At 42.5% G+C, this 26,962-nt stretch overlaps 1 protein-coding gene across 1 annotated transcript in view; it reads right to left on the minus strand.

Annotated features, from left to right (window-relative positions):
• Positions 1-26,962, minus strand: part of CTNNBL1 (catenin beta like 1) — a 144,195-nt gene that overhangs the window by 79,991 nt on the left and 37,242 nt on the right. The window contains exons 4-7 of the mRNA XM_081034290.1: positions 21,836-21,975; positions 12,615-12,712; positions 4,418-4,511; positions 1,701-1,792 (exon numbers count right to left, since the gene is read on the minus strand). Of these exons, the coding sequence (XP_080890416.1) occupies positions 1,701-1,792; positions 4,418-4,511; positions 12,615-12,712; positions 21,836-21,975 (424 nt within the window). The remainder of the gene's footprint in view (positions 1-1,700; positions 1,793-4,417; positions 4,512-12,614; positions 12,713-21,835; positions 21,976-26,962) is intronic.

Here is a 26,962-nt window from a genome sequence, read left to right on the forward strand (position 1 = left end):
ACGTGTTGAATAGTGCAACTGTTTTTTGACGCACTGATTTAATTGGGAAACAAAAGGGAATCTGAATTTTGTTTCCTTAGAAAAGGAAAAATGAAACGTTTGGTTTTGGTGTTACTTTCAATGGTACATGATCTCCTAGTAAGTCTGTATTCCCTGTTGAAAAATAAACCGTGCGGCCGTGTCTCTCACACTACTGTTATTTGCTTACCTGCTAAACCATTTAATGCAATCGTCTGCAATGGGAGACATCCTCATTAGCACAAATTAGTGAGGTTTCATTTGGTGGATGAAGAAATCCATGAGTATCTCTATACAGTGCTAAGCTACCGATACAAAAAGGACACTCACCAGTGTGCTCCTCACTTAAGAATTATTCAAGGGCTACGAAATAAAAGGGATGATCAGTTAAATAGCAAGGTTTTATTAAGCACTGTAAACCTAAATAATCTCAGGCGTAAGCACGCATCAGAATCACCCGAGGGTTGGTTAAAACACAGGTTGCCGGCTCCGCCATAAGCTGGGCAGATTCAGTGGGTCCCGTGGTGTGGATGCTAGAATGTGCATTTCTAACAGGCTGCCAGGCGATTCTGACACACTGGGTTAGGAATCCCACCTTGAGAACAACTGGGAGGAGACTCAGTCCTTGTTCTGAAGGAGTGTAAGGATCATTGGAGAAAGACAATGAGCGCACAACATAAAATGAAAGCCTACCAGGTGGTGAAGAAAACTTGTTCCACAAGGATAAGTGTCACACAGTTGTGCGTCTGCGTTAGAAACCAGATCTGCTAACTCCCACAAGAGAACCAGTAGGAATAAAGGAAAATGGTTGATATTCAGAAAAGAAAGATGGCAGTATGGGCTGGGGGCAAAGTTGTGCTATGGAAAATGTGTGTGAAGGAAGTCTGGGGGTTTGGGTGTTGATTCTAGCTCTATCGTTAACCGCTATATGAATTTGGGCAAGGCACTTAAATCTCTATAGGTCTCGATTTTTCACTTTTTTTTTATCTGCAATAGAACTTACAAATTTCCTTTCAGTTCTAAAAATGATGGAGGCGAAATGGAAGAGTAAGGGTTTAAGCTGGTTAATGAAGGGTGTGTATACTTTAGAACTACACGAGAAAGACAGGAGTCGTTCTGCTGGAGGGAGGAACATGAACAAAGACAAATACAGAGGTCAAAATAATCTGGACCTTCGCAGAGCAGGGGGTAGGTAAAAGACATATCTGAAAGGTAATGAGACCAATGTTCCACAACTAAGAAATGGAGGGGTCAGACCAGGCCGAGTTAAGGGGCTTTAAAAAATATTGTGTATTCCTATTTATGAAACTCTCCCATATACACACAGAGAATTTCTGGAAGGACAGATAAAATATATTAACAGTAGCTACCTCTGGGAGGTGGAACTGGAAGGAATCAGCAGAGGGGAACTTCTACTTTCAGTTTAGTATCTTTTGTATCACATGAATTTGTTTGTATTTACATGTTTGTATTATTTGAAAAAGTATTAAAGGCTATTTTTAAAAACACCTTCTTTTAAAACAACAAACAAAAGAGGAGACACAAAGAAAGAAGCAAGAGGTACCAAAGATTCCCAAACTAGATTATATAGCCTGGGTGTAACGATCTATGCCAACGCCCCAGCATGAGCCTTGCCCAGAGTAAAGAGAGGTTTGAGCTGCCTCCCACGAAGCCAAACTTACCTTCAGCCTCTTCAGCAGCCACTGCAGAAGACCCTGCTGGGCAGCCTCTGTACACATCTCGGGCCGGAACTCAGCCATGTTTTCCACAATAGCTGAAGGGAGACGGACACCAGTCATCTGGGGAGGCAACTCTGTTCCATCTGCAACAAGCCTCTTCCCATGACAGGCATTTAATTCCTCTTCCCACCTCCCTGTATTGCCCTTAGCCAGATGCTGTGTTGTCATTTTTAGATTAACCCGGGAGATGCTACGGGTGTCTTTCTTCAAGCTATGACACAAAAAAATTCGTAACGGAAAATGATGAAATTCACAAAAGGAATAAAGTGAAAGATTTTCTGTGCTAACAGGGAACAACTAGAGCAGAACACACAAAAGGGCAGACATCTACCTAAGAAGACCCTCTTGGTCCTCATGGTACTGGAGTCCCAGAGACCTATGACTGCAGAGGCAGAGGTCTAGATAGAAGCCTTAGGAAAAAAATCAAGTGATGATGAATTCTGAGTCTCTTCCTTTCCTAATTTTCAGTTCTCTTTGTCTGGACTGCAAAGGAAGCAAGCATGATCTTCTTAACTGAACAAAACAACAAGCTTAGATGGAAAAGTCCATGCTGGCAGGGGTAACTATCAGGTATCAGAATTAAACATAATTGGTCCTGCCATCTCCTCCAACAGCCAAAATTCCTGCTTAAAATTTAGGAGGCCCCAAAAAAAAAAAAGTTATTGCATGACTGTGATACCAAAAAGGTGGTATATTTTTAAAGAAATCACTTATAGTCCCATTCCAATACAGCCAACGCTTTCATTTCCTTCAGGGCCCCACTGCTCCACATCCCAGGATATGTAATTATACAGCAGACGGAGTTCTGTGTTCTCTGAGCACAACGCCCAGAACACATTGGATCTGAGTTCTGAAGAAGAAAGGGCTGAAGAAATCACCGCACCTCCTATCTTCTTCCTCATTCCTTGGCCCATGTCAGTCTCACCAATGGCAAGTTCGAGAATGACTGGGCAGCCCCCTCAGGGAGTGGAACACAAAGCTTTGGGAGCAGAGCAGCCGCGAGACCCCTGAGATGAAGATCATTACAACATCTTAAATTATTTTCTCACATAATCTAAGAAAATGAACTCATTCATTTTAATCAAGCCATTCTGCTTCTTCTGCTTATACTTTAGATGGCTTCCTGGTGCCCATTAGAATAAAATCCAGACATCTTACCATGGTTGACAAGGTCTTCCATAATCTGGACAAATTTACCTTCTCCAGTCCTATCTCCCACCACTCCTACCTCCCACTGCTCCAGTCCATTTCCATAATACTCCTTCTCCACGGCCCTGGCCCATTCATGGCTCTGCAAATGCTACTCTCCTGCCTGAGGGACCATCTCACAGTCCTGTCAAAATGCACCTGCCTTCACATACCGCCCCAGTGGCCCATTTTCTTCACTTCCAGAGTGCTCTCCACCGACTCCCATTAGGCCATGTGCCACCCTGTGTTATCTTTCCCATCAGTCGGCCTCTGAAGAAGAAGAACCAGGCCTAATTCATCTTGAATCCACACCAGGCCCCAGCACAGCGCCTGACCGACATCGGGTGCTCGAGAAGGGAGAGACAATGAGCCTCCTGAGCTGTGGGTAGGTGAGCGCGCTGAACTAGACAGATCTCTACAAATTGCCAGGCAGGTGCTTTTTCTATGACATCAGGCCCTTTTCATCAACACCAGGTAAGACTTTTGATAAGCTTTCCAGTCAGCAAAATTCAGTGTTAGGCTAATAGATGGCAATGCCAAATTCTGGCTGTAAACTAGAGCCAACCCCCAAATTACAGATTATATCGTGTTCTCTTTCCTCTCCCTCCCTAGGTGCTACGTCGTCTTCCTTCTTGGTGATATTCCTCACAGAAAAGCGTATAAAACTGTAAGAGAAATCTGTGGCGGACACAGAGGTACTGAGAGAAAATCTCATCTCATCAAAATTTCTGCTTCTGCTGGGCCTCGTTCATTTCTCAAGCTCTGCTTACAGATATGTCACCTATGGTTTTATACGACAGCAACCGATGATAAAGAGGACTACCCAAAAGCACAATTTTAAACAGGCTATTGGTTCGGCAACTTTATAGGTGAAAAGACTGGGGCGATTCGAAGAGGAGTGTAGGAGGGGAAATACTGCAGAGGAATCCACTTCAATGAACATACGATGAAAGGGCAGCCAAGTTAACGGCAATATTTCTTCTTGCAGCTGACATGGCAAACTACACACAAGAAGAGAAAGAAATGTTACCTCTTTTTCAAATAAAAAGCCCTCTAAAGATACACAGTTGTTCAAAAGTTTGTAGTTCCATTGAAGGGAAGTGGAAAGGAAAACCAATATAAGGGGATTAAAAAATTGCAGAATATCCAAAGTTCCCAAAGCAGAAAAAAAAAAAAAAATCATGCTACACAGACTTCATCCTAACTTTTGGAGGCCAGGGCCTGCTAAAAGGAGCCAACAGTTTTGGTCCAAGAAGGTGAATTTCTGCTTTTACGACCTGCATGCCCAACCAAAGCTGTAGTTACGTGAAATTTACACAAGGTCTTTGTTTCTGAAAAAGCAGTTTGGGAGCAGAAGGGAAAAACCACCACCACTGCTGTGGACGCTGTTAGGAAGGAGGAAGGGACATGAGCACCAAGCCCCAAAACAAACACAGAGACTTGGGGGGGCTGCTGGGCATGCTTGCCCTCACCCAGAGTGTTGTGGACGCCGTCTGCCTCTTCTTTCACGGATTCGTCCAGGCGCTCCAGATTCTGCACGAGCAGCGCAACCACCTGCCCATCCACCTGCAGCCATAGGAAAGCAAAAGGAGAGACGGACACGTGTCACACAACACAGTACCCAAAATGTTCCCATTGCCGTACTGGCTTCTCTACTGAATGAACAAAGTAAACCATCAGCCACCCATGGTTTACACTATGCTCTCCCGTCCAATTGTGTCCGTTGGGCCTTGAAGTGGGTCTGAGGCCAGGGAAAGGCAGGAATCGTTATCTCTACCTTAAGACTGAAGTTTAAGGAGACAAAGTAAAATTCAAGGTTACAAAGTGAGGGAGTGACAGGACTAGTACACTTGAACCCACACCTTCTGAAATCAAGTCCAGTGTTCTTTCTATTTTTCTGTGGCACTGTTTTTCAAAAACCTTATATAAATGCCATCTTAAAGTCAGGTCAACAGGGGCAGGCCCGGTGGCTCAGGCGGTTAGAGCTCCATGCTCCTAACTCTGAAGGCTGCCGGTTCAATTCCCACATGGGCCAGTGGGCTCTCAACCACAAGGTTGCCTGTTCAACTCCTGGAGTCCCGCAAGGGATGGTGGGCTCTGACCCCTGCAACTAAGATTGAACGTGGCACCTTGAGCTGAGCTGCCTCCTGGATGGCTCAGTTGGCTGGAGTGCGGGCTCTCAACCACAAGGTTGCCAGTTCAATTCCTTGAGTCCCGCAAGGGATGGTGGGCAGCGCCCCCTGCAACTAAGATTGAACACGGCACCGTGAGCTGAGCTGCCGCTGAGCTCCCGGATGGCTCAGGTGGTTGGAGCGCGTCCTCTCAACCACAAGGTTGCCAGTTCAACTCCGCAAGGGATGGTGGGCTGCGCCCCCTGCAACTAGAAACAGCAACTGGACCTGGAGCTGAGGTGCGTCCTCCACAACAAAGACTGAAAGGACAACTTGAAGCTGAACGGCACCCTCCACAACTTAGATTGAAAGGACAACAACTTGACTTGGAAAAAAGTCCTGGAAGTACACACTGTTCCCCAATAAAGCCCTGTTCCCTTTCCCCAATAGAATCTTTATTAATAAAAACAAGTCAGGTCAACAGATCAGTCAAGTCAAAGGCAGGCCTGTGGACCACAGCACCGAGAGATGTTTAGTTGGTAAGTTTACCAGCCACTCTTTACACTGGCCTCAAAATTTAGGGTTCAACTCAAAACATTCCTAACTTTCCATGCTAAGCTTTTATGAAATTATTACTTCTGATAAATTTCTAACTCCTTCTTAAAGAGAGTAGTAACATAATAAAATGCCTTATGTTTATATTACATTTAGTGCATAAAAGAAAAGGCAACTCTATGTCTCTCATTTAATTTGATTCACACAACACTTTACAGGAATCTCTCAGTAGCCACATCGAATATTCAAGAGATTAGTGATTTAGCCAAGACCACACAGCTGCTGAGCAAAAACCAAGCTTCCTTCTTAGGTGAAAGAATGCTTACAGGACTCCACACTACCTTCTGGCATAATGCAGGGAGACTCTTCTCTGGGTAACCCTGAGGCACACCAAGGAAGGTGCCTAAGGAAACACCTAGGAATCAAGAAGTGATTATTTATCTGGTAACACATTTCTAAGTAGTAGCCAATAACTGAACCTGCATCGGAAGGCAAGACCTGCTGTGTACCTGTGCTGTATACTCTCTCTCACTGTCTCAGTTCCCTCACTAGGAAGTGGAAATAAGTTGTAAAGATTCAATGAAAATATGCGGCATGCCTTACCCTGAGTCTGGTTCAAAAATTAAGGAGGGAGTTAGAATCTAGCACTTGACACCTTCTAATACCTGGTTATTCACTGGTTGTATCTCCCAGGGGCTAAGAAAAACTCACATTCTTTGAAGGCGGGCACACCTTCACTCACCTTGATAAACTCTTCGAAGTCTATACATAGCAGACACTCAGTAAATTTTGCTAAATTTAAATAAACTGATGAAACACTTTATGTACTGTAATCCGATCTTTATGTATATTGCTCCATTTACTCTCATGTAATCCTCACAATTTTGCAGGTGAGAAAACAAACGTCCAGAGAGGTTAATTAGCCTGGCCAAAGTCACAAAGCGTGGGGCAGAAATGACCGACGCTGGGACTCTATTTTCCCTCATCATTCCCTATCACTTTGGCAAGGGGAAAGAAGAGAGAGAAGACAGGCGAGAGAAGGAAATGATCTCATTCAACTGACACCAGCAGCACTTGTACATAAGGCACTCTACAGGCACAATTCAAACTGAGCCTGAGGATGGAACAATGGGGAAGAGAGATGGATCTTGAAATAAGGCCTCTTTACTTTTCTTTGTGAAACTTAAGAGAAGCATCTGGGTGCGGGGAAAGCGGAAGTACTGATTAATTGAATCACAAATGAAGTAGATTTTTCTAGGCTCTCCTTTAGGACCTGGTGAGGAACAATGAAAAACCACCAGCTGCGTATTGGAGGGGATACTGAGACCATAATTGAGAGCACCCATAAATACAAGGAGCTGTTTACCCCCCTTGTATACGAAGGAGATATACAATCTTGCTCTCAAATCTCACAGCTAGCAAAAGCTTCACCAAAGAAATCCACTGCAATGTTTTCTTTAATTAATTGGACAATTTGGGTATGTGAGAGAAAGCAGAAAAACATCTGGGGGAAAAATATGAACCATGTCACATTTTGTTTTTCCCCTAAATCACCCTGATTGACTTATAATCTCCCTGAATCCTGAAGCAGCAGACTTTGCAACTCCACTGGGTATCACATTGTCAGGTCTGCAAACTGCTTCACCAGTTCCAACTGCTTCGTGCTGCTTTATCTGCATTATTTGTTCCCCTTTCCTTGATTCTTAGTTATGTTTCCCATCTCTGCTGTCTGGAAAGTGGCGGGGACAGTGGCAGTAAGTAACACATGCAAATCCCAGAACAGAGTGGTTACGGATCATGGGTATCTGGCCGGAGGAAGGTCTTTTTTCTTATAGGCAAACCTAACTTCTAACAGACAACCTTTTTAAGCTTGCAAAGTGTGAAACTTTATGTTTAGCTGGATTAAATGCAATTTTATCTGATTGCAGGAAGGTCAAAGCAGTCAAAATACATTTAGCTTAGAAAACCCTTGGAAAATATATTATGCATAGCTTTGGATAGCGCCTGGTAAGAAGCATAAATTAGCATTCTGTCCTACTCTCTCTAAGCCTTGGGTCTACCACCTTCATGCCTATTTTTTGGATCTGTGACTAAGTCTGAAACTAAAAACAAACCCTGCTTAGGAATTAAAGCATCAGCCAGAACAATCCTAGCCTTGCAAATCATTACTGTTTAAGCCTGACATTTTTTGATAAGTCTTTGGTTATTTCTGCTTGTTAGCAAGTCTCCCAAAAAATATTCCAGCAGGTCCTATTGAGACAAAGTTCAAGGGCATGATCAGACATCCTTTTCCACTTCACCAGAAACAATAAAGACAAGAGGAGGAAATGAAAAAGGGACAGATGAGGGGGTTTGAAGGATTCTTTTTCTGTCTTGCACAATCTGCCAGTAAGTTTTTTCAAGAGTTTGACTACAGTTTTTCTACTTACTAGGAGCTCTGGAAATTTCATATTTAAAAAACAATAATAAAAAAATCCCCCACATCCACTGAATCTTGAGTAAACAGTAAGTTCTGAGGATGCATATGGTAATATGGTTATAATGTAAAGTTTATGTCTGCGGCAACCTATCTAGTAATGTTTCAGCTTCCACTCTTGCCCCTCCAATCCATTATCCACACCGCATGCCAACAGCAGTCTTTTAAAAATGTTAGGCCCATGTTACTACTCCCTTGCTTATAATCCTTCAATCACTCCCCTTCACAGGGGCAATGCCTCCCAGACTCAGGGCCCACAAAGCCCAGAGTGGTCTGGCCCTAACTGCGCTCTCTCCCCTCACCCCAGCTGCGCTCTAACAGAACTGCCTGTTTTCTGTTCCTCAAATATGTCAAGCTGATTCCTGCCTTCGGGCCTCGGCACCTGTCCCATCGTGCCCTTGGTCATTCTGAATGGCTGATTTTTTCTTATCATCCAGAACTCAGGCCCTTTCCCACTATCTAATCTAATGTGATTTCCCAGTCACTCTACGTTCCATCACTCTATTTTAATTCTCTTTGTAAAAGAGAATCACTATCTATTTCCTTGTTTATTTACTGTTTCTTCTTACATTAGAATGTGAGCTCCGCAAAAGTAGATTGTCAGTTTTGCTCACTGCTATATACCCAGTTCCTAGGAGCCAGTATATACCAAGCACTCAATACAGATTTGGTGAATGAACAAATGAATTTTGCTTGGGAGCAAATATAGATGAAGGTGAGGATGTTAATAAAAATGGAAAGGGACAGAAGTGAGAGGATCCAGAAATGTATATAATAAGCACCCTCAGAGCAACGGAAAGCCTGCCAACACACGAAGCATGAGCAGCACACATGCTTCGCCAACCCGCCCAAGCCAAACTAACACAGAACTTTAAAGTCTAACATTTAAGTGGGGTTAATTGAGGGCAGGAATGGGTACGGAGGCCAGTCCCTCGGCTTTCCACATCAAAGTCACTTTTATTAAACTCTTTAGAGCAAATGATGGCTCCCAGCCCCCCACCCCCCCAGCAGCTTCCCGGCTGAGCCACATTCACCCCCTCTGGCTGTGACCCCTCCGCCCACCATCAGGTTAACGTCTGAAGCCAATACCTGCAGCTCTGCAGTCCTTCCTGATTCTTCCCCATCAGAAGGGGTCACTCCCTCCTCACTTCCAAAGATGCCTGCATCTCTCACGACCACTCTTAATATTCTGCCTTGTATTATCATCATTACTTATTTCATCCTTTTGTAAAAACAACTAAACCTCTATCCTACCATGTCTTATTCAGGACCACACCCTTCAAATGTTTTTTGTGAGTATTTGTTCAAAATGTGTTTTGAATATTTGTTGAAATGAAACAGAATGTTTGTTTGAGCTCAATAAACATGCATAAACATTTCACTGTGTGGTACACGTTGACATTAGTAAGTGCTTCTTCTGTGCCTTTATGAAGATAATACCAGGCCTAGTCTCTTTACGAAGAGAATGGTCAACATTTATCAGCTCTTTACACTGTTCCAGACACTGTTCCAAAGACTTATTAAATATCTCATTTATTCCTCACTTCAGCCCTTTGCAAACTACTACGGGTATCCCCATTTTACAGGAGAAGAAACAGTACAGAAAGGTTAGGTCACTTTCCCAAGGACACACAGCTGACAAGTGACAGAGCCTCCACTCTGACCATTCCCCTGACAGGGATCACAACTCAGGAAAGACAAACTTATAGACACATGTCTATAAACAAATGTGACATGCACCAGGATGTACAAGTGTTAGGGGAACACAAATTCTGCTGAGGTGACAAGTCTGAAAAGAACTCAGAAGAGGTAAGGTTTAAGTGAGGTTTTGAAGGATGAGTAGGAGTACTCCCGGAGCCCAGGAGAAGCAAGGCTTATCAAGCTAGGGCAGACGTCAGCAAAGGTGTGGGACCTCCAAGCACGTGGCAAGTCTGGGGACTAGCAAGTAGAAAAATGGCTGTAATCTAATCACGATTCTCAGGAGTCCGGAGACTTTTCTAGATAGGTATGCCAGAGAACTGCCACCAAAGCAATATACACTTGCATTTACTACTCTTCAGAAGAGTCTGGTTTCCAGGCCACCAAATCAACGTGTTACAAAGCACAAACATTCACCTTTTGCATAAGTAATAGCAGAGAATGCGTATCCAATTTTAAACTCCAAAGATGCCTGAGAATGCCAGGACAGCACTCTCTCCCCACAAATGTGCTATTCTATTGCTTAGGACTTCCAACTGGGAAAAAGACCAAGGCAATAACTGCAAACTGCACAGCACAATAAATTCTGCTACATGCCCTCTAGCCTCTGCTCATGCAATTCCAGGCCTCTGATATTGGCCCCAAATTAAAACTAAGAAGACAACTCAACCTTTGTAATATGAGAATACTTATCAACCTTCTTCCTGAATGCAGCACAAATGTAGAAAAAAATAAATGGAAGGCCACCCATTGGTTCTGCTCTCTGATATTTGCTGATGGCTTCTGACTGGCTGCAGACAAGCAAATAATATATGGGAGTCTAGGAATGTTCAATTGTTTGTGAATCACACCAGCCCCAGCGACATAAAGCTATGAGTCGAAATCTTAAAATAATATAAAAACAAAACAAACAGAAAAACCCTGTATAGCAGCTACCTAATGGCTCCCCAGATTGAGGATGAACTGTTTCTTTCCAAGCAAACAATAAAATCTGCAAGATGCAGCTTGTGTTGGTGGGCTCGGCGACACCGAAAACACAAAGGGGGCTTTTGTGCGAACTGCTGTTTCTGAGTGTGTTTTACAGGCAGCAGCCAGGCTAGCTGTTCCTCTCTCGTCTCTTCTATTCACACAGGCAAAGGATGGTAATTAAAATCAGCCCAGGGAATAAGCAGGAAGGCTCATTCAGGGCCACTGTAATTAACCTCTGGAAGGTAAAACTGCACAAACGACATTGTGGGGACATGGTGAAGGAGCAAGTGCCACAGCCTTCCTTCAGATGCTCCTCGAAACAAAAGGACACCCCAACATCATCCTTTTCTTTCTGCACAGTGGTTGAAAGGAAAAATAAAGGTCCTGAATTCTACAAAAGTGGAAGTTCACTCTAGGAAGAAAGACAAATGGCAACAGAAATTTTCATCATACTCAGTCACAAATGGCCCCGCTGGACTCCAGCCTCACTCTCTGTAAGAGATAGTTCTTCATATCCAGTGGGTTCACAACCCCTTCATTCACACCAAATGCCAGCAGCGAGCATGGCACAGGGGAAATTTCTAGGTGTCAAGAACTTTGAGAGAGAATGTGTGAGGAGGGGGTGGGCAGTGTAGTAACAGCATCTCAGAATCATTTAGGACCCCAGTCCCAGCCACTCTGATTCAGTAGGTCTTGGATGGGGCCAGAAGGCAGCCTATCGAACACTCCAGGGGCCTCTAGTAGAAGTGGCTGCACCACCCTATGATGAACTCTGCAAAATCCATCAAAACCAGTACTTATTAACAGTCTTACCAGAGAGAAAAGACCAAACAACAGAAAGGAATGAAAAGCAACAGAGCGCTAAGGAGGACGATGGCTTGGTGGGTGGACAGAGCTCCATAGAAGTATCAGGGTAAGAGGCTGGGCTAGACTCACTTCTGTCAATGGCCAGCTGTGCTGCTTTCGCAGCCTGGGAGCCCTCTCTGATCACCGGAGAGAGACGGAAACAGAAGGAAACAGAAGGGACAGGACCGTGTGGGGATCAGGATATGCAGGCTGTAACCTCAGCTGTTCCAGGGACTGGCTGAGTGACCCAGTGCAAGCGTTCGCTTTTGCAGCCGGGTTCCCTCATGTGTAAAGTGAGGAGATAAGACGAGATCGGTTCTCCTCACATCTACGTAAACTACTTTTGATTGGCTGCTGCCTGGAACAATGGCTGAGGAAGATACAGAGGCCTTGCCTGGACTCCACGAAAAGGAACGCAGAAATCAATAGGCCCTGTCTTCTTCCACTGGCAGGGCTGCAGTCTAGCCTGGACGAGCTGGAAGGTTTGCTCTCATTTTTAACATTCTCCAATGCCCTGTCCGTAAAATAAGTAATAATGATGCTGGTCCTGACTAGCGCTTGGAATTATAAAGGCCAGAGGAGAAACGAAACATCTATGACAATCTTCCGTAAAACGGTCAGTAGCAACACAGTTGCAGGGAGAGGGACAGGAACATGGTGTCAAAGAGAACACAGGTTCAAATCCCAGCTGTGTGAGCACGGGAAGTTGTTTTGCTTCTCGAAGTCTCAGCTTCATAGCTCTTAATGGGAATAATACCCATCTGAGAGCATACGGCGAGGATTACACGCAGTGAAAAGAATGAGAAGAGGCCTCCCTACAGCTGATAGTCAAAAAATGCGAGGACTCGACAACCCCTTCCCTGGCCGAGTTCCAAAGCAGAAAGTGCCCCACAAGTTGCACTGCTACTTTCTTACTCTCCTCACCCCGTCCAGCCATGCCACAGCCGATGACACTCACAGAGATGTCAACGCCAGACCCAAACGTGCAAAACCCCCGAGGAATGTGCAACTTACCAGAGCATCAATGAGTACTTCTGCGCCCTCTTCACTCTCATGAAGGGTGTCTATATCTGTTAATTCCTGAAGCAAATCAACCACAGCTATGGACACATGTGAGCAATGTTAAGGGTACCACACACATACTGAAACGCCACTGACGATTTGATTAAAATATTTGGTTCCCTTCCGTTTCCTTGTCAATCATTTCATCGCTGTTTACCTTTCATATTTCATACACTCTGGTTTTATTAACATCCTTCCAACAAGGTTCTGCTCACAGTGGGTGTTTGGGAAATGCTGTTAACAAATTTCGGCCTCTTTCCTCATGCTGCCTTCCTGGCAACTCATTCCATAGGTTCATTTCATCAACTTCAAAACTTCAAATATGATCACTTGGGCGGTCGCTTTTCCAGTGAGAACTAGGTGAACATGCTCAGTCGCACCTCATCATTTAAGTTCTTAGAACTCAGTATAATTGTCACTACCTTGTACAGTTTCCCTTCAGAGGCAGCAATGATTCTGAGATGAAATGGCTGGTGTTCACCAAGGAGTCTGCAGAGATCAGGGCATGACACAATGATTGAAAGTGTAAAGGGAAGGATTTACGCTGCACTCGGCCAGCCCCCAATCTCCCTTCCCCTCAAAGACCACGCAGCTTTGGGCATAAAAGAAACGCAAACAATGAGAATTAAACACTAGGCAAAAAAGAGAGAGATTAAGTGAACGAAAACATGAAGGCGAGAAAAAAGGAGTTGTGTTTGGAAACCGGAAGCCAAACTCCACTAAGTTTCCCTTCCCTCACCTTGGAGAGACAGAGAGAGAGAGACAAACAGAGAGAGAGAGAGAGAGAGAGAGAGAGAGAGAGAGAGAGAGAGAGAGAGAGAGAGACACACACACACACACACACACACACACCTTGGTCCATCAACCTGCGTTTACTGAACAAAGCTCTGTAACAATGACAAAGGCAAATCTATTCTTCCTTCTGGGTCTCAGTTTCCTCATCAAAAATGAGGGCATTAGATAATCAAAGACATTTAAGAAATTACATACCACAGGCAATTAGCAACACATAAATGAGGAATGCAGACAACATGAACTGCAGACATCCTGAAAAAGAAGCAATCAAATTGAACCGGGAAATCCGGAATGATTTGCTCGATTGGTCAGAGAACAGGCACCTAAAAAGATGAGGGCAGGTAGTCTAGAAAGCAAAAACAACAAGAATAAAAGCAGAAAGAGTAGAGTGTAAAAAGGCATCTGAAGAGGAAAAGAACGAGGTTTCGGGAAGGGATGAGAGAAGAAAAGGGAGGGGAGAGGAGAGAGAAAATTATAACTGGAACCATATAAAGAAGATAATATTCAGACAGAATAACTTAATAGCTGCGTGCAGGACGCACTGAAGTCTCCTGAGTGTTTGGGGGTGGGTAGATGGGAGGCAGGATGAGACAGCAGGTGGGGGGTGCGACAGGTGGCGGGGAGCCAGGCCGGAAGCAGGAAGATCTGTTCCGAAGCTACAGCACACGAGAGTCCAGAAGTGAGACAACATGGGTCGGAATCAGGGCAGTTTCACCAGAACTGGGAAGAAAATAATGAAAGGACAGATACAGGACCTATTAACAAGAATGACAGGACTAACTAACTGCCAACTGATATTCCAGGTGTTTCATGAACATCTTTTGCTGAAAAATTATTTGAAGGTTAATTTTACTCATCTATAACTGACCAGCTAACTAACCATCATGAGTAAGTAATTAAGCTTTCTGTATCTTATTCTTTCACTCTTTAAAATGATATTTAGCCAAAACATGGGAGTGCTATAAAATTTAATGCTGTGTAAAGAGCTTAAGGGTCTTTGGATAGAACTCCTTCACACTTATAACCTTTATTAACAAAGTAACCAGAAAGCTTATTGACACAAAAGACTGTGTATCATACTTAACACTTGATATCTAGTAAACCAAAATATACAAGTTGTTTGACTGAATTTTTTTTTTAAAAGAAGCAGGCTACCAAATTAACCCCTAGAAACCCTGATGAGTAGGAATTAGTTCTCCCTCTAAAGACTGCAGTGGTTACCATCATATCATAACAACCACCATTTTTACAAGTCATCATTACGCCGAGCACCGTGCTACTGAATGCTCACAACAGCATTTTAAGTGTCATCCCCATTTTACAGATAAGAAAGCTAAAGCTCAGAGTGGTTAAGTAACTTATCTCAAGGTCATTGCGATAGTAAGGAAGAATGTTTGGTTCATCTGACTCCAAAAACATTATTTTTGCCACTATACTTCATATTAACGCACAGGGGGCATATATATACCAGGCTGAAATAGATTAGATTCAGGTAAATGCTAGTTATTGGCCCTACTGTAATCACAGAGAAAAGAACTGTCATTTATTTCCTACGTAAATTATTCAAGTTCCAGGAAAAAGAACAAAATGCTGGCAACTCCCCCTCATTCTCATCATCTAAGAAACTCCCACATTTATTCTCTTAAAAAGTTCTTACATATGAGATGTAAAAATTATTATCTACTCACAACACTTACTTAATATGCACAATGTTTCATCTATCCGCCTGTCCTCCATTCACCCATCCATCCACTGCAGAGTCCGATGTCTATAGTACAAGGACATGAATTGGGCACACAGTAAGTACTATCCTCTGAATAACACTGTGCATGACGAAGTACTTATAACTAGTATGGGATGATTATTAATTAAACAATAGCCTCAAGAGACAGGTGGGTTCTATATGAAAGAACAATAGGTGAAGAGTCAGACTAGACTTGAGGACAGGGGTCACGTCCTATCACTGTCACCTTTGCTTTGTATCTTTTGTGAACTCATCTCTCCCCAAACTATCACTATCCATGGAATCTTGCTGCTGCCCCTTGATTTCCTTACAGCTTAGTTTCCTTGTTTGTAAAACGGTGGTAGTGATCTCTGCCCAGCCTATCTCACTGAGGAATAAGTGAGGTCACATATGTCAAAGACCAAGTTACGTCCAAGTACTGAGAAAATGCGCAAGCGTGATAATACAGACTGTTAGTGAGGTCTTCCACAGAACGGTCAAAGTCCTTACTGTTGCCTTCATTTTTCCCTACAGCCTCTAACATCTAAATTTTAGATTTTAGCTAAAAACAGCATGATCCCCTCTTTCTGGGTCACAGTGGGTGGAAAGATCTAATTTTACAATTCAGCTATGTCATGGACATTCAGATGGACCAAGTCCTTTTTCAGCCGCTATGGTCTTTTGGACCAGGTATCATGTTTTTCATTGATTAGTCTAATACCATGCTCACAAATATGTCACATAAAACCTAGAAACTTTTGTTTAAAAGGGGAGAAAAAAGACAATGGTGGTGGTTTTATATAGGAATAGGATAAATGTCTAATTTTTACCAAGCAAAGTCATTTCTTATAATGTTCCGGTGGATTATCTCCTTGTCTACTCTCCTGCCTCTGTTGAGAAGTCAAATAAGAAATCAGTTACCAGCCCCTAGGTCTGTAAATATCTCATCCATCCTACCACTAACTGATTTTACATAAATCCCCAACTTTCACCAAATAGCATTTCAGCAAGGCCGCAATGAGTCCATAATTGCCATTATCAACTCTTACGTATCATATAACCGAGAAGACAGAGGTCGTTTGAAGACTGGAAAGAGGAATAAGAGTAGAAACTAAAGACAGACAGATGAACTCTCGATCTTGATGAGAAAATTCAGCCTGGTCTGCCACCCACCCAGCATTTCTTCACAAGCAGACTCTGGGCATGGATGATAGGTTTTGCCACTGTAGTTACAATTTCATTTCACAAGGTAAAAGGCTCTCCCGTCCAAGTGTAATAGGAAAACAGAGAGCCTGTCTCTCTGCGAATTACTAAAACACAGTTTTTGATAGCCTATTTTGTCATGTCGAGTAGAAAGGCCACCCCACTCACTCCCTCTGTACCTGTCCACAACTGGGGCAATGAGCTAGTATAACAAGAAGTGAAGTCGAAAAGACTGGCTGGGCACAAAATGGTCCATAACCAACGGCTCTTGGAAAAAGAGGGGTGTCCACTATTTTTTGGCTGTAGATTATTTGTTTTTGAGCCTGATCCCACGTAGAGTCTTGGTACAGAAACTGAACATTAATCTTATTAACCTCCAACAAGTGTGTCCACGAGGAACGTTATTTAAAAAAAAAAGGATGAAGAACAAGACCGATTAAGCAGCTACCTTTTTTAAAAAAGTCATTTCAAAAAGTCACTTAAGAAAAATGAACCAGTATAGATTCAGAATATATAACTGATTTAGTGGAACAAAAAGGGGGCTTTAAAAAAAATCTTTTTTCTTTTATTCCTAGACGAGGATGGTGATTAGACATAGCTCAATTAATGCAGATGAATTTCAAAACACAATCAAAATGGTCTTTTTCTCCCTTTGAAACAGCTGGCACAGAGCTACCTAGAATGAACATGGACTCTTAATTTTATCCCAATCCTAGATAAAACTATTATGAGGGAGAAAATGCACTCATTGAACATTTATGAAGTACCTACTAAACGCTGGTAGCCACTATGATGGACAGGGGAAATGTCCAAAGCAGGCTACAACCTCCCTAACCTTCCAGGAACATGGGGTTGACCTAAAAGTCACAAACAAGATCGAAAATTACATTAAGAGGTCCTTTTCCTAGACTGCCATTTTGGCACCTTTTTTCTTTCTTTTTTTTTTTTTTAACCTAATCTGACTTTCATCAGAGTATAATTAAATGGCTCAAAAAAACCCCAGGTGGTTTATTAGTACAGATTATCAGGGAAGTTAGACCACAGACGAGAAACAAGAAGTAAATTCTTTTCACTGTAACTTTGATTCTGCAAATACCAAGATGAGACCAGCTCCTAGCAAAACGACAGCTCGAGATACACAAGTCTTGTTAGACAGTACTTATAGGGAAATACTGGAGCAAAAGCCAACTCCCTCCCAGTCCAACTAGAAGAAAGCTCTTAGGAGGCCCCCACTTTGCCCAGCCCTAGTCCTGCTCATTAACACTGGGCGTCTAACTCACGGGAGCCCTGAGTACTGGACACACCCTCTGGGATAACATGGTGTATCACGGTCAGTTTGTTCCACTTTAGCATTCTCAGACCCAAACTGTTCAAGTTCAGTTGATCTCTGCTGATCTAAAAAAACACACAACAACTCTGCCTGCTCCTTATTTTCCAATTCCCACAGTAACTCTTCACAAAATCTAACAGGACAACTTTGCAAGTCCTCTTGGCTTTCTAGAATCTAAGAAAATCAAGCAGTAATTTAGAATAGTGCTAACAACCAGTCCCTAAAATTATGGGACAAAAAAGAGTTGTCCCATCAGCACCAGTGATCGACCCGGTAACGAACAAATTTCTTTCCTCCTGCATATTAGTATGCAACCCGCTGTACTGACGCCTTAAGTTCTCATTTTTCTGAATCACAAACGGATGGAGAGAAAGTAGACTTTGAATAAATTGGGTTTAGATTACTCAATATTTTTTATTAAAGAATAGGGCACTTAGCTGGGAAGCAGCAGTCGTGATTTTTTTTTTAATGGACCTGATATCCGGTAAGTGTGTCGTGACTACAGGAGCAGCTAGCAAGCGCATGTTAGCTTCCAGGATGTGAGAAATGTCAACTTCCATTGCGAAGGCAGAGACCATGAAACAAACTTGAAAATAAACTCTCATCTCCACATCTGTCCAAAGCTTACCCACCTCCAATGCCCAATTACCTAATCACCCCCAAGCCAGAGATGACCCACACCTTCTCAGAACTCCAGTGGCATTTTCTGAGCATAACACTCCAAGGGCACTTATCACCACACATAGTAATTTGAGTGTTTTTGCTATTGACTGGAGTTACTATGTCTTGTCTCCCTAATAGAGCCCAACAGGGCTTATCATACTGAGGAAGAACCTAGTAAATGCCGTGACCTACCACAACCACTTTAGAAAGGATCCCACTGACTTGTAACTCACATTGAGAACAAAGCAAATGACAGAAAAATAGGATACTTATGGATTTGGTGCCTTTTTGGGGGCGGGGGGTAGCAGAAGGGGTGATCAGCCACCATCAGGGGTTTTATCCTCCCCTTGTTGTATTCCTCTTTGTTCCTTTAGGCAAACTGAGTAAATTTGGCTTAAACTAGGCCACAAAAACTGTTTAGCAATACCTTAAGAAGATATCTTTACGTGTATCTCTGGTTTTATTTTTCTGCAGCGACACTCCAAAAGGTTCACGAAAGGGGGGCTCCCAGGCGTGTTGAAATGATTTACTTTAAAGGAGGTACTGCTTTAAAAAGCAGCATTTCTCACGGGCAGCAGCTGTTGGGTCCTACCTTGCGCTCTCCCGGAATGCAGTCAGACGCCCTTCAGTACAGTGTGAGGGCTGTGCCCCTCCCGCTCTGCCCCTCTCCCCCCTGGAGGTGCTCTTCACAGACCGGAATTCCACTCTGTAGCCAACTGATGGCTGGGCTCCAGCCTCTCCAGGGAGGAGACGGGCACAGGGGCGCTGACGAGCCCTCACCAGCGGCACTGATGCACAGCGCCGGCATCAACGCTGAAGCTGCTTCTCACGGTTGAAAGGACGAGGCACAAGCTGTTTTCTCACATCCTCTGCCTCTTAAGGTTACAACAAGCCAGCCTCTGATCCAATTAAAATCCCTATCGCTTATGTTTTCTCAGGGAAGGACAAAGCCAAGATGACCTGTGCTTGCTGGGAACATAACCAGCCATGCATGGGCTTGGTGGATAGATGAAGAGTTAAAAAAGATTAAAAATTTCAGTCATGACTGCCATGAAATTGTTTATGCATGGTCAGGTGTGGTGGGCAGTTACGGCTGTACAACAGTAAACAGTGAACAACCGTTTCGTGAAGAAAAATGTCCATGATAGATCACAGATAAGACAAGCAGCAGAGGGCAGCGGTGCTGAGAGATCAACGTGCCGACTGACAGAAGATTCGTTTGATACAAGTCAAGAGGGCCTACCCTTTCCCGAAACCACTTTCAAGTAGAACTGTACTTTGAGGAGGATGACATTTACCCCAATTGCTGCATCTAATTAAAATTAGGTAATTAAAAGAATTTCAAATGCACTTTAAATTTGATGTAGAGCATAATTAAAAATCAGATTTAAAAAAATATCATTAGGGCAGTAGGGTGAAGGCTGGCATACAAGAGGCAGGGAAAAAAACAGTTGAGCTCTCAGAAAACAGGAGGGAGATGGCAGTCTGTCAAAGTTATTACAGGGAAACTTGCTTTTTTCCTATTTAAAGACCAGAACTTAACAACTTGGAACATCTGTGCCCTGTGTCTCCCAAGCATGCCGATGCCGGGGAGCACTTCTTGTGTCAGTCTTCTCAGTAGGAACTGGGCTGGGGAATCGGCAGAATGTCAGCATCTTCGGAAAACTGCTACTAGTATTTTGAGTTAGCAGGAATGGAAAAACGAATGAGAGCTGTGTTTCCAGAAACAAAATAGGTGATTTCTGTATTAATACACAAGGTAATGAACGACGGACCGCAACTCTCTCAGGGACGGAGTAAATCCTAGAGGGAAAAGAAACAAGGCATGCTAGAATAAACACGGCTAGAATGAACACAGGGCGGGAAATCGGGGGCCTGGAGTGCTAGCCCTAATCTCAACAGCCAGCTGTCCAATTTCTGGACCTCAGACTTATCATTACAGATAAGGCACTGGGTTAAGTCCTCTCAAAGGTCTGTTCAGATTCTAAAACTCTACTATTCTGTGGAGGTGAATTGAAATGTGAAGTCACAGCTAGAACTCTTAGGAGCAGTTCGTACCTGGAATAGGGCTAACCATGTGTAGATACCCAATATGTGTTTACTGGGGATGCTGCTTGAGCATTCTTACAGCCTATGGTTCCTCAGGGCCTAGCATAGTAGTGCCTGGAACATAACAGGCACTCAAAAGACGTCTGCTGAGTGAATTCAAAAGACCCTACCTTGAGCTCACCAGGAAACAAGCTAATTGACTAGGGTTCTTAACCATCCAGAATTCTGCAGTGAACCCTGGGGAACACTCATCAATCTGGGGACTGTCACGGTGATTCTTAATACTGCCTGACATGACAGGAAGTATCAGAAATGGCTTAAGATCACCCTTCACGAAGCCTGCATTAAAATTATTCACTGATTTATTTCTATGAGAATTATCAGGCAGGAAAGAACCTAGTCAGACGTGCTCTCGGGAGAGCGATTACCAGAAAGATGAAAATACCACGAAGCAGCAGCAGATGCCCCATGAATATCACTCAAGCAGACTAACTACATACACATTTGTCTCTTACCTTCAAAATTCTGGATTCTAACAGAACAACTACGGCAGGAGAATTTACTTTAATGAACATAACCCGGGCCACAGGCGCATCCAAAAAACCTTTTGCGCTAAAGCTGTTGCACATCTGATAGCAAAGACAGTACGAAATTTTCAAAATCACGACTCACATTCAGTTAAAAGTAACCTTCACTAAGAGCCCACTATGTATCAGAAACTGCTTAGCACTTCTATGATCTCCGTCTATCCTCTCAATGACGCTGAAAAGCAAAAGGTATTAACTATCACCTTTGCAGATGAAAACACTAAGGCCTAGAGGGCCACCAACTTTCACACAAGAAATGAAGCGAGGACTCAAACCTACATTGTCTGTTTAGGTCTAATGCTGATTCAACAAATACTAAACGTTAATTGTACACCCAACCTTTTTTTAAAGGAATTGGGAATGTGGTAGTGGACAAAAGAGAGAAAAATCCCCGTCTTCCTTGACATTCCGATGTGCTTTCCATCACGGTTCACTGCGTCCTCTAGTCTCAACCCCACTAGGCCATCTGCTAGCAGAATGATGTCTAGATCAACAGATTCAAATTCTGTCTGGCCTCGCCTCTCTGCTGGGCCTCCAAATCAAGATCCTGAAAAATTAATGCTGTTGATGTATGAACAGATACATCACAATGAATTCTAGTACTAATAAGAGCAAATAGGACAATTAAGGATTGCCTAAGATTTATTAATAGATATACACCAGATTTCCGAATGAATAAAGAGCAGCGTGTGTTTCAAGATGGGAGATAATTAGAATGGAAATAGAACACGAGACGTGACAGCAGAGACAGACAGGAGAGGAGAGGAAACGGTATTCCCCCACCCTGTCAGCCTTCCTACGGAGGACAGTTCGGAAAGGATATCTGTATTATCATGTCCCAGCAGGCCGAGAAGAGACTGAACAGCATTCAGCTCTACCAGAAGGTGGTACAGGTCTGGCATGGTGGCTACCACGTGCATCTCCTGAATGATGTCATTTAGGTCCAGCTCGGATTCCATAAACCTAGGAGGGGAAAACAAGACAGCATCATTGAAGGGAAAAGGGTACTAACAGCAACGAGGAACGGCAACACAGTCCAGACAGAGACAATCTGTCAAAATGTCTACAATAGACCAACCAAGAAGTACACTCATCCAAACATCATACCATCACACAATTTCCTTGGGAAATCGATTTCCTCATTACAAAAATCAATCTTGGATGCAGAGCTCATTACAGGGGCCCCCGTACTCTTGCAGGCATAAGTTGCCTTTTAGAGGCTCCCAGAGCATGAAACGACCTGCCCACAAATCCCGTGGATTCGCTGACATTACCCGTCAGTGTGGCAGTTCCCTGTTGCCCTGAACATAGCTGTCCTCCTAATTCAAAGAGGGTTTCTCTTATTCGCCACTTCAGATCAAGGGCCAACTACTTCCCTTACCCAAAGGAAGATACTGAGATTCTGCTGCTATCCAAAACATCCGCTGCCCTCCCCGCCACCTCCTCCAGTGAGCTGAGTAAGAGGTAGATTCCAAGGTACAGCAGATCCAGTCTCTGTGTCCAGTAACCACCACACCTTATGTAGAGTGACACTTCAATCACATTTCCACCTGAACCTTTCAACAGGCCTATACCCTGACACTAAGAACAGACAGAACTGCTCTGCAGGCCCTCCCCCAGTGTGTGACATATAAGAAATGACCACAAAGCCGTTGATGAATAAGACGGAAAGGTTTGTTCTGAGAAGGAAATGAGCTAATCCATGTGAAGCAACTGAACAATACTTGAATGAGAGTGATGGAGAGGAATCAGTGGTTAGACTCTGGAGCCAGACTGCCTGGGTTTGACCCTGACGTAGGCACAGACTCACTTAGTCTCTCTATGCCTCAGTTTCTTCATCTGTAAGTGGGATAATAAATGTACCTATCTTATAGGGCTACATAAAGAGTAAATAAATACATACATATAAAGCACTTAAAAAATGCCTGGTATAATAAAAAGCATGATATGTTTGCTCTTCTTCTTCTTCCTCTGCTGCTATTATTATTATTATTATTATTATTATTGGTCTACTACTACTATTACTGTTACAACTACCACTACTGCTATTGTTATTATAATACATCTATCTTCCCTGCTAGAATGTAAGCTTCTTAAAGACAGGAATGACATATTTTGTCTCTGTATCTCCACAGATGCCTGCTTGACTAAATTAGGCCACAAAGAAAAGGGGCATAAGCAGGGATTCATACAGAAGTCATCAAGTACTCATCACCTTCCAGACACTGAGGGGCTGGGCAAATACCACCTCTCCTGAAATCTGGACTCTGTAAGGAACAAAATCTGGAGACCACAATTCTTTAAAACATGCTCATATTGTAGACAATATCCCTTACCATTGTTTTTCCCCATTACTATTTTTAATCATAACATTTATATATATATTTCTCTGATTATAAACTACTACTTTTAGTAGAAAACTAGGGGGGAGGGCAAGAAAAGCCCTTGAAAAGTAAACAGAAATCATCCATAATCTTATTAACCAGAAATAACCATTGATAATATTCTGGTATGTTAAGCCATTTTTCTCAACTTATACCCTCCCCGCCCCAAGTAGCCTACCTAGTATATATAGTTCTATATTCAGTTCTTGCTGGTGTTGTTAACATAGGCTAAACAATTCCCCTTTTACCGTTAAACATTCTTCTACAATAGGAAAAGCCAGAGCCAACACTGCTGTCAGTCTTTCTCCTTTTCCTACAGCAAAATCCCTCACTGAGCACAGCATTTGCCCCTGCTGAGCCCAGACGTGGCTATAGGAAGAGATTCCAGGAAGAGAGTTCCAGGAAGAGATGGCCAATCAATCACAGAGTGGGTGTATCTGAAACTCCTGTTCTAAATAATACATTTTAAAAAGCTGCATGGTATTCCCTTGTGTAGATGGACTGTGATTTATTTTACCAATCCCCCTTTGTCAGACATTCAGATGGTCTCCAATTCTTTTCCCTTATAACAAATGACACTGAGTTGCACACATTCATAATTATCATGTTAGGGTAAATTCCCAGGAAGGAAAGTACCATGTCAAAGAGTAAGCATAACTAAGCAGATTTTGATATATCCTGCATAAAAAGTACCAATAGTGTATAAAGTGCCTGTTTCCTTCCCCCCTCTTCAAAAAACAGTTATTATTCTATTTAAAATCTCTCTAATTTGAGGTGGAAAATTTAACTTATTTTTTATTTTACATTTATGATACTAAAATGGTTAAAATTTTGTTAATGTTTACTAGCGATTTGTATTTCTTCTTTGCCCATTTTATATCAGGGAGCTCATCTTATTTATTGATTTATAATCACTCTATAGGTTAAGATTAATTTCTGCCATATGTTGCAAAAAAATAAACCAGAGAAAAATATTTGCGTTTTTATTAGTACATTGTACTTTCCGACATAAAGGTTTTTAAAAGTTTAAGTAGTCAAATCTTTATGAACTTTTATTTTACATGTATCCTGTTAAGATCAGACATATTTTATGGTGTACTATGATGTTTATACATATTTAAATGTTTAGGAGTAAATAAATCTGAAATTTATTTCAGTGTATGATAAAGTTTGGGCAAAGATCTAACTTTATTCTCTATAAATGTTTAGCCAATTGCCTCCACACTATAATCTCTCTTTTTTCCACAGATTTGAAGAAATGCCATCGCTAACACACATTTTAGTGTGTACTCTAATCTGTTTCTGGGCTTTTCCGCTCCATTTCATTGATTTGTCTGCAAATTCCTGAGCCAGGACCACACTTCCACATTGTGACAGTGTATTTTATGTCCATTATTGCACAGCACTCCCTCGTTAGTCTTCCTGTTCAAAGCTTCCTTGTCTATTCTTACCTGCTTATTATTCCAGGTAAATTTCAAAATTATTTTTGTTAAGATTCCTCCTCCATCCATAACACTTTTTTTTAAGGCTTCTTCCACTTTGCTTACACATAGATTACTTTTTTGGATTCCCAGTTACTCTTCACCTAATGTGTGGAAGCCCAATCAGAAGAATCATGACTTGGAAGGGCCGACATTCCATGGGGCAGTGGATCTATATAATCTTTGAACCTAATGGGCTCAGCAAACTTCTAAGGCTTATTTGCCTTAAATGGGTACTTTAAAAAAATAAAATCTGATTTCTGGAGAGTAACGTGACAAAAGATTTTTACAGCTCACCAGGACGAAGTGGCAAGGGAGATTGGGCACCAAACAGTAATAAACAAAATCATGTTGAGTACAAGGAAAAGATTTGGGGATTTGAGTGATAATGAATGAATGAATGAATGAATGTCAACCTGGAGAGAAACCTCTGGTGGTATCCTACAGGGCTCTATCCTTAGGCCTGTTTGGATTCACTATATTATTTTATTATTTGTTGATCAACGACTTGAGTGAAGATATATAAAAGGTTAAGTTAACAAATGTCATATAACACAAAACTTACAGAGAAAGTGAGCATAGCACCTGACAGAATCAATTCAAAAAGTTCAGGCAATGATGATGGGCTAAATCTAACAGGAGGAAAATCACCTAGGATCTACACAGAGAGCTTCATTGAACCAAAAAGTCAAGTACAAATGCAGGGGGGCGGGAAAGTTACAGTTTAATATGAGCACGTGTGTAGAAAGAACTTGATGGTTTTAGTCAACTATAACTGCAATACGACTCAGACCATGAGATAGTTCTGCCAGGACAGACTACTTCTCATTCACCTCTGGATACCCAGCACTGGGCACTCTCGCTGGTCCACAGTTCAGCAAAAGACTGCAAATGAAGGAGCAGAGGAAAGAGGCTGCCACAAATGCTGCTGTGGTTTTGGGCTACTTAAAAGAAGACAAGATAGAATTATCATGCTGATTAGATGACCCTAACAGTATGTGACATCTGTTATGGGAACCATTCTTTAGGAGGGAGATGGAAACTAATTCAAGAAAACAACCGAGGTTATAAGGAATCTAGATATCCTCTTATGTGAGAATTTGTTGAAAATCTTTTTCATTCTGAGTTGAAATCTTAAGAGGTATCGAGTGATGAAATAGGTTTCTTTGAAAAGTTAGGTCTTTGTCATTGGGGATAATTAATAAAGGGTGATATTTTTAAAAATCAAGAATTAGAAGGGAGAATGACTGCACCTTTCAGTCCCTTCCAACTTTGAAATTCTTCTAAATATGCAGCTTTAACCCAATGTTCTTAAGTTTAGAAAGTCAGAAAATTATCAAAACAAAACAAGCAGACACTGAACTGTGAGCAGGGAAATAAAACAAACAAACAAACAAACAAAATACCACTGGGGTCTGGTGTCACATGAGTAACAAGATAGAGGGGGAAATGCCTGAATTTGGGAATAAGATGACCTGAGTCACACCCCTAGCCGCACTATTTACTGGCTGTGTAACTATGAGCAGTGTGCCAACGAGGATTTATCAGGTACATACTAGGTGCCAGACACTGTACTAGGTACTGAGGATGTAACAGATAACCAAAGAATCCCCCGTGCTGTCCTCAGGGAGCCCCTGGCCGAGCACAAATAAAAACAATATATTACAATGAATTGTAAGGATGTCCAGTGTTGTCCAAGAGAATTGCCTTTGGAACACAGAGTATGCAAACCCAACCTAGCCAAGGGAAACAGAGTATTAACTAACCTATCTCTAAACCTCAACGTTTCATCTTCCTGGCTGAATTACAGGGAGGATTCAAAGAGATGAAAAATGTGCTCGACAAATCTAGGTATCCTCAAGCTTGCTATGCTGTAACAAAGAACATTTTCTTCTCTTTTTGCTGACAAAGTACAAGCCCACTGACTTAAAGCACATACTACAATATTTGTTGAGGGCTGTCTAGGGATTAAGCATACCTTCAGCAACAGATGACTCACAGCTGGGGGAAAGGAACAAGTTAGAGGCCAACGGGAACGCAATAGAGCAACATATTAAAACAGTAACCCAGGCTGAGATGGGGTCA

Source organism: Rhinolophus hipposideros (assembly GCF_964194185.1).
Source record: "Rhinolophus hipposideros genome assembly, chromosome: 22".
Classification (NCBI taxonomy): domain Eukaryota; kingdom Metazoa; phylum Chordata; class Mammalia; order Chiroptera; family Rhinolophidae; genus Rhinolophus; species Rhinolophus hipposideros.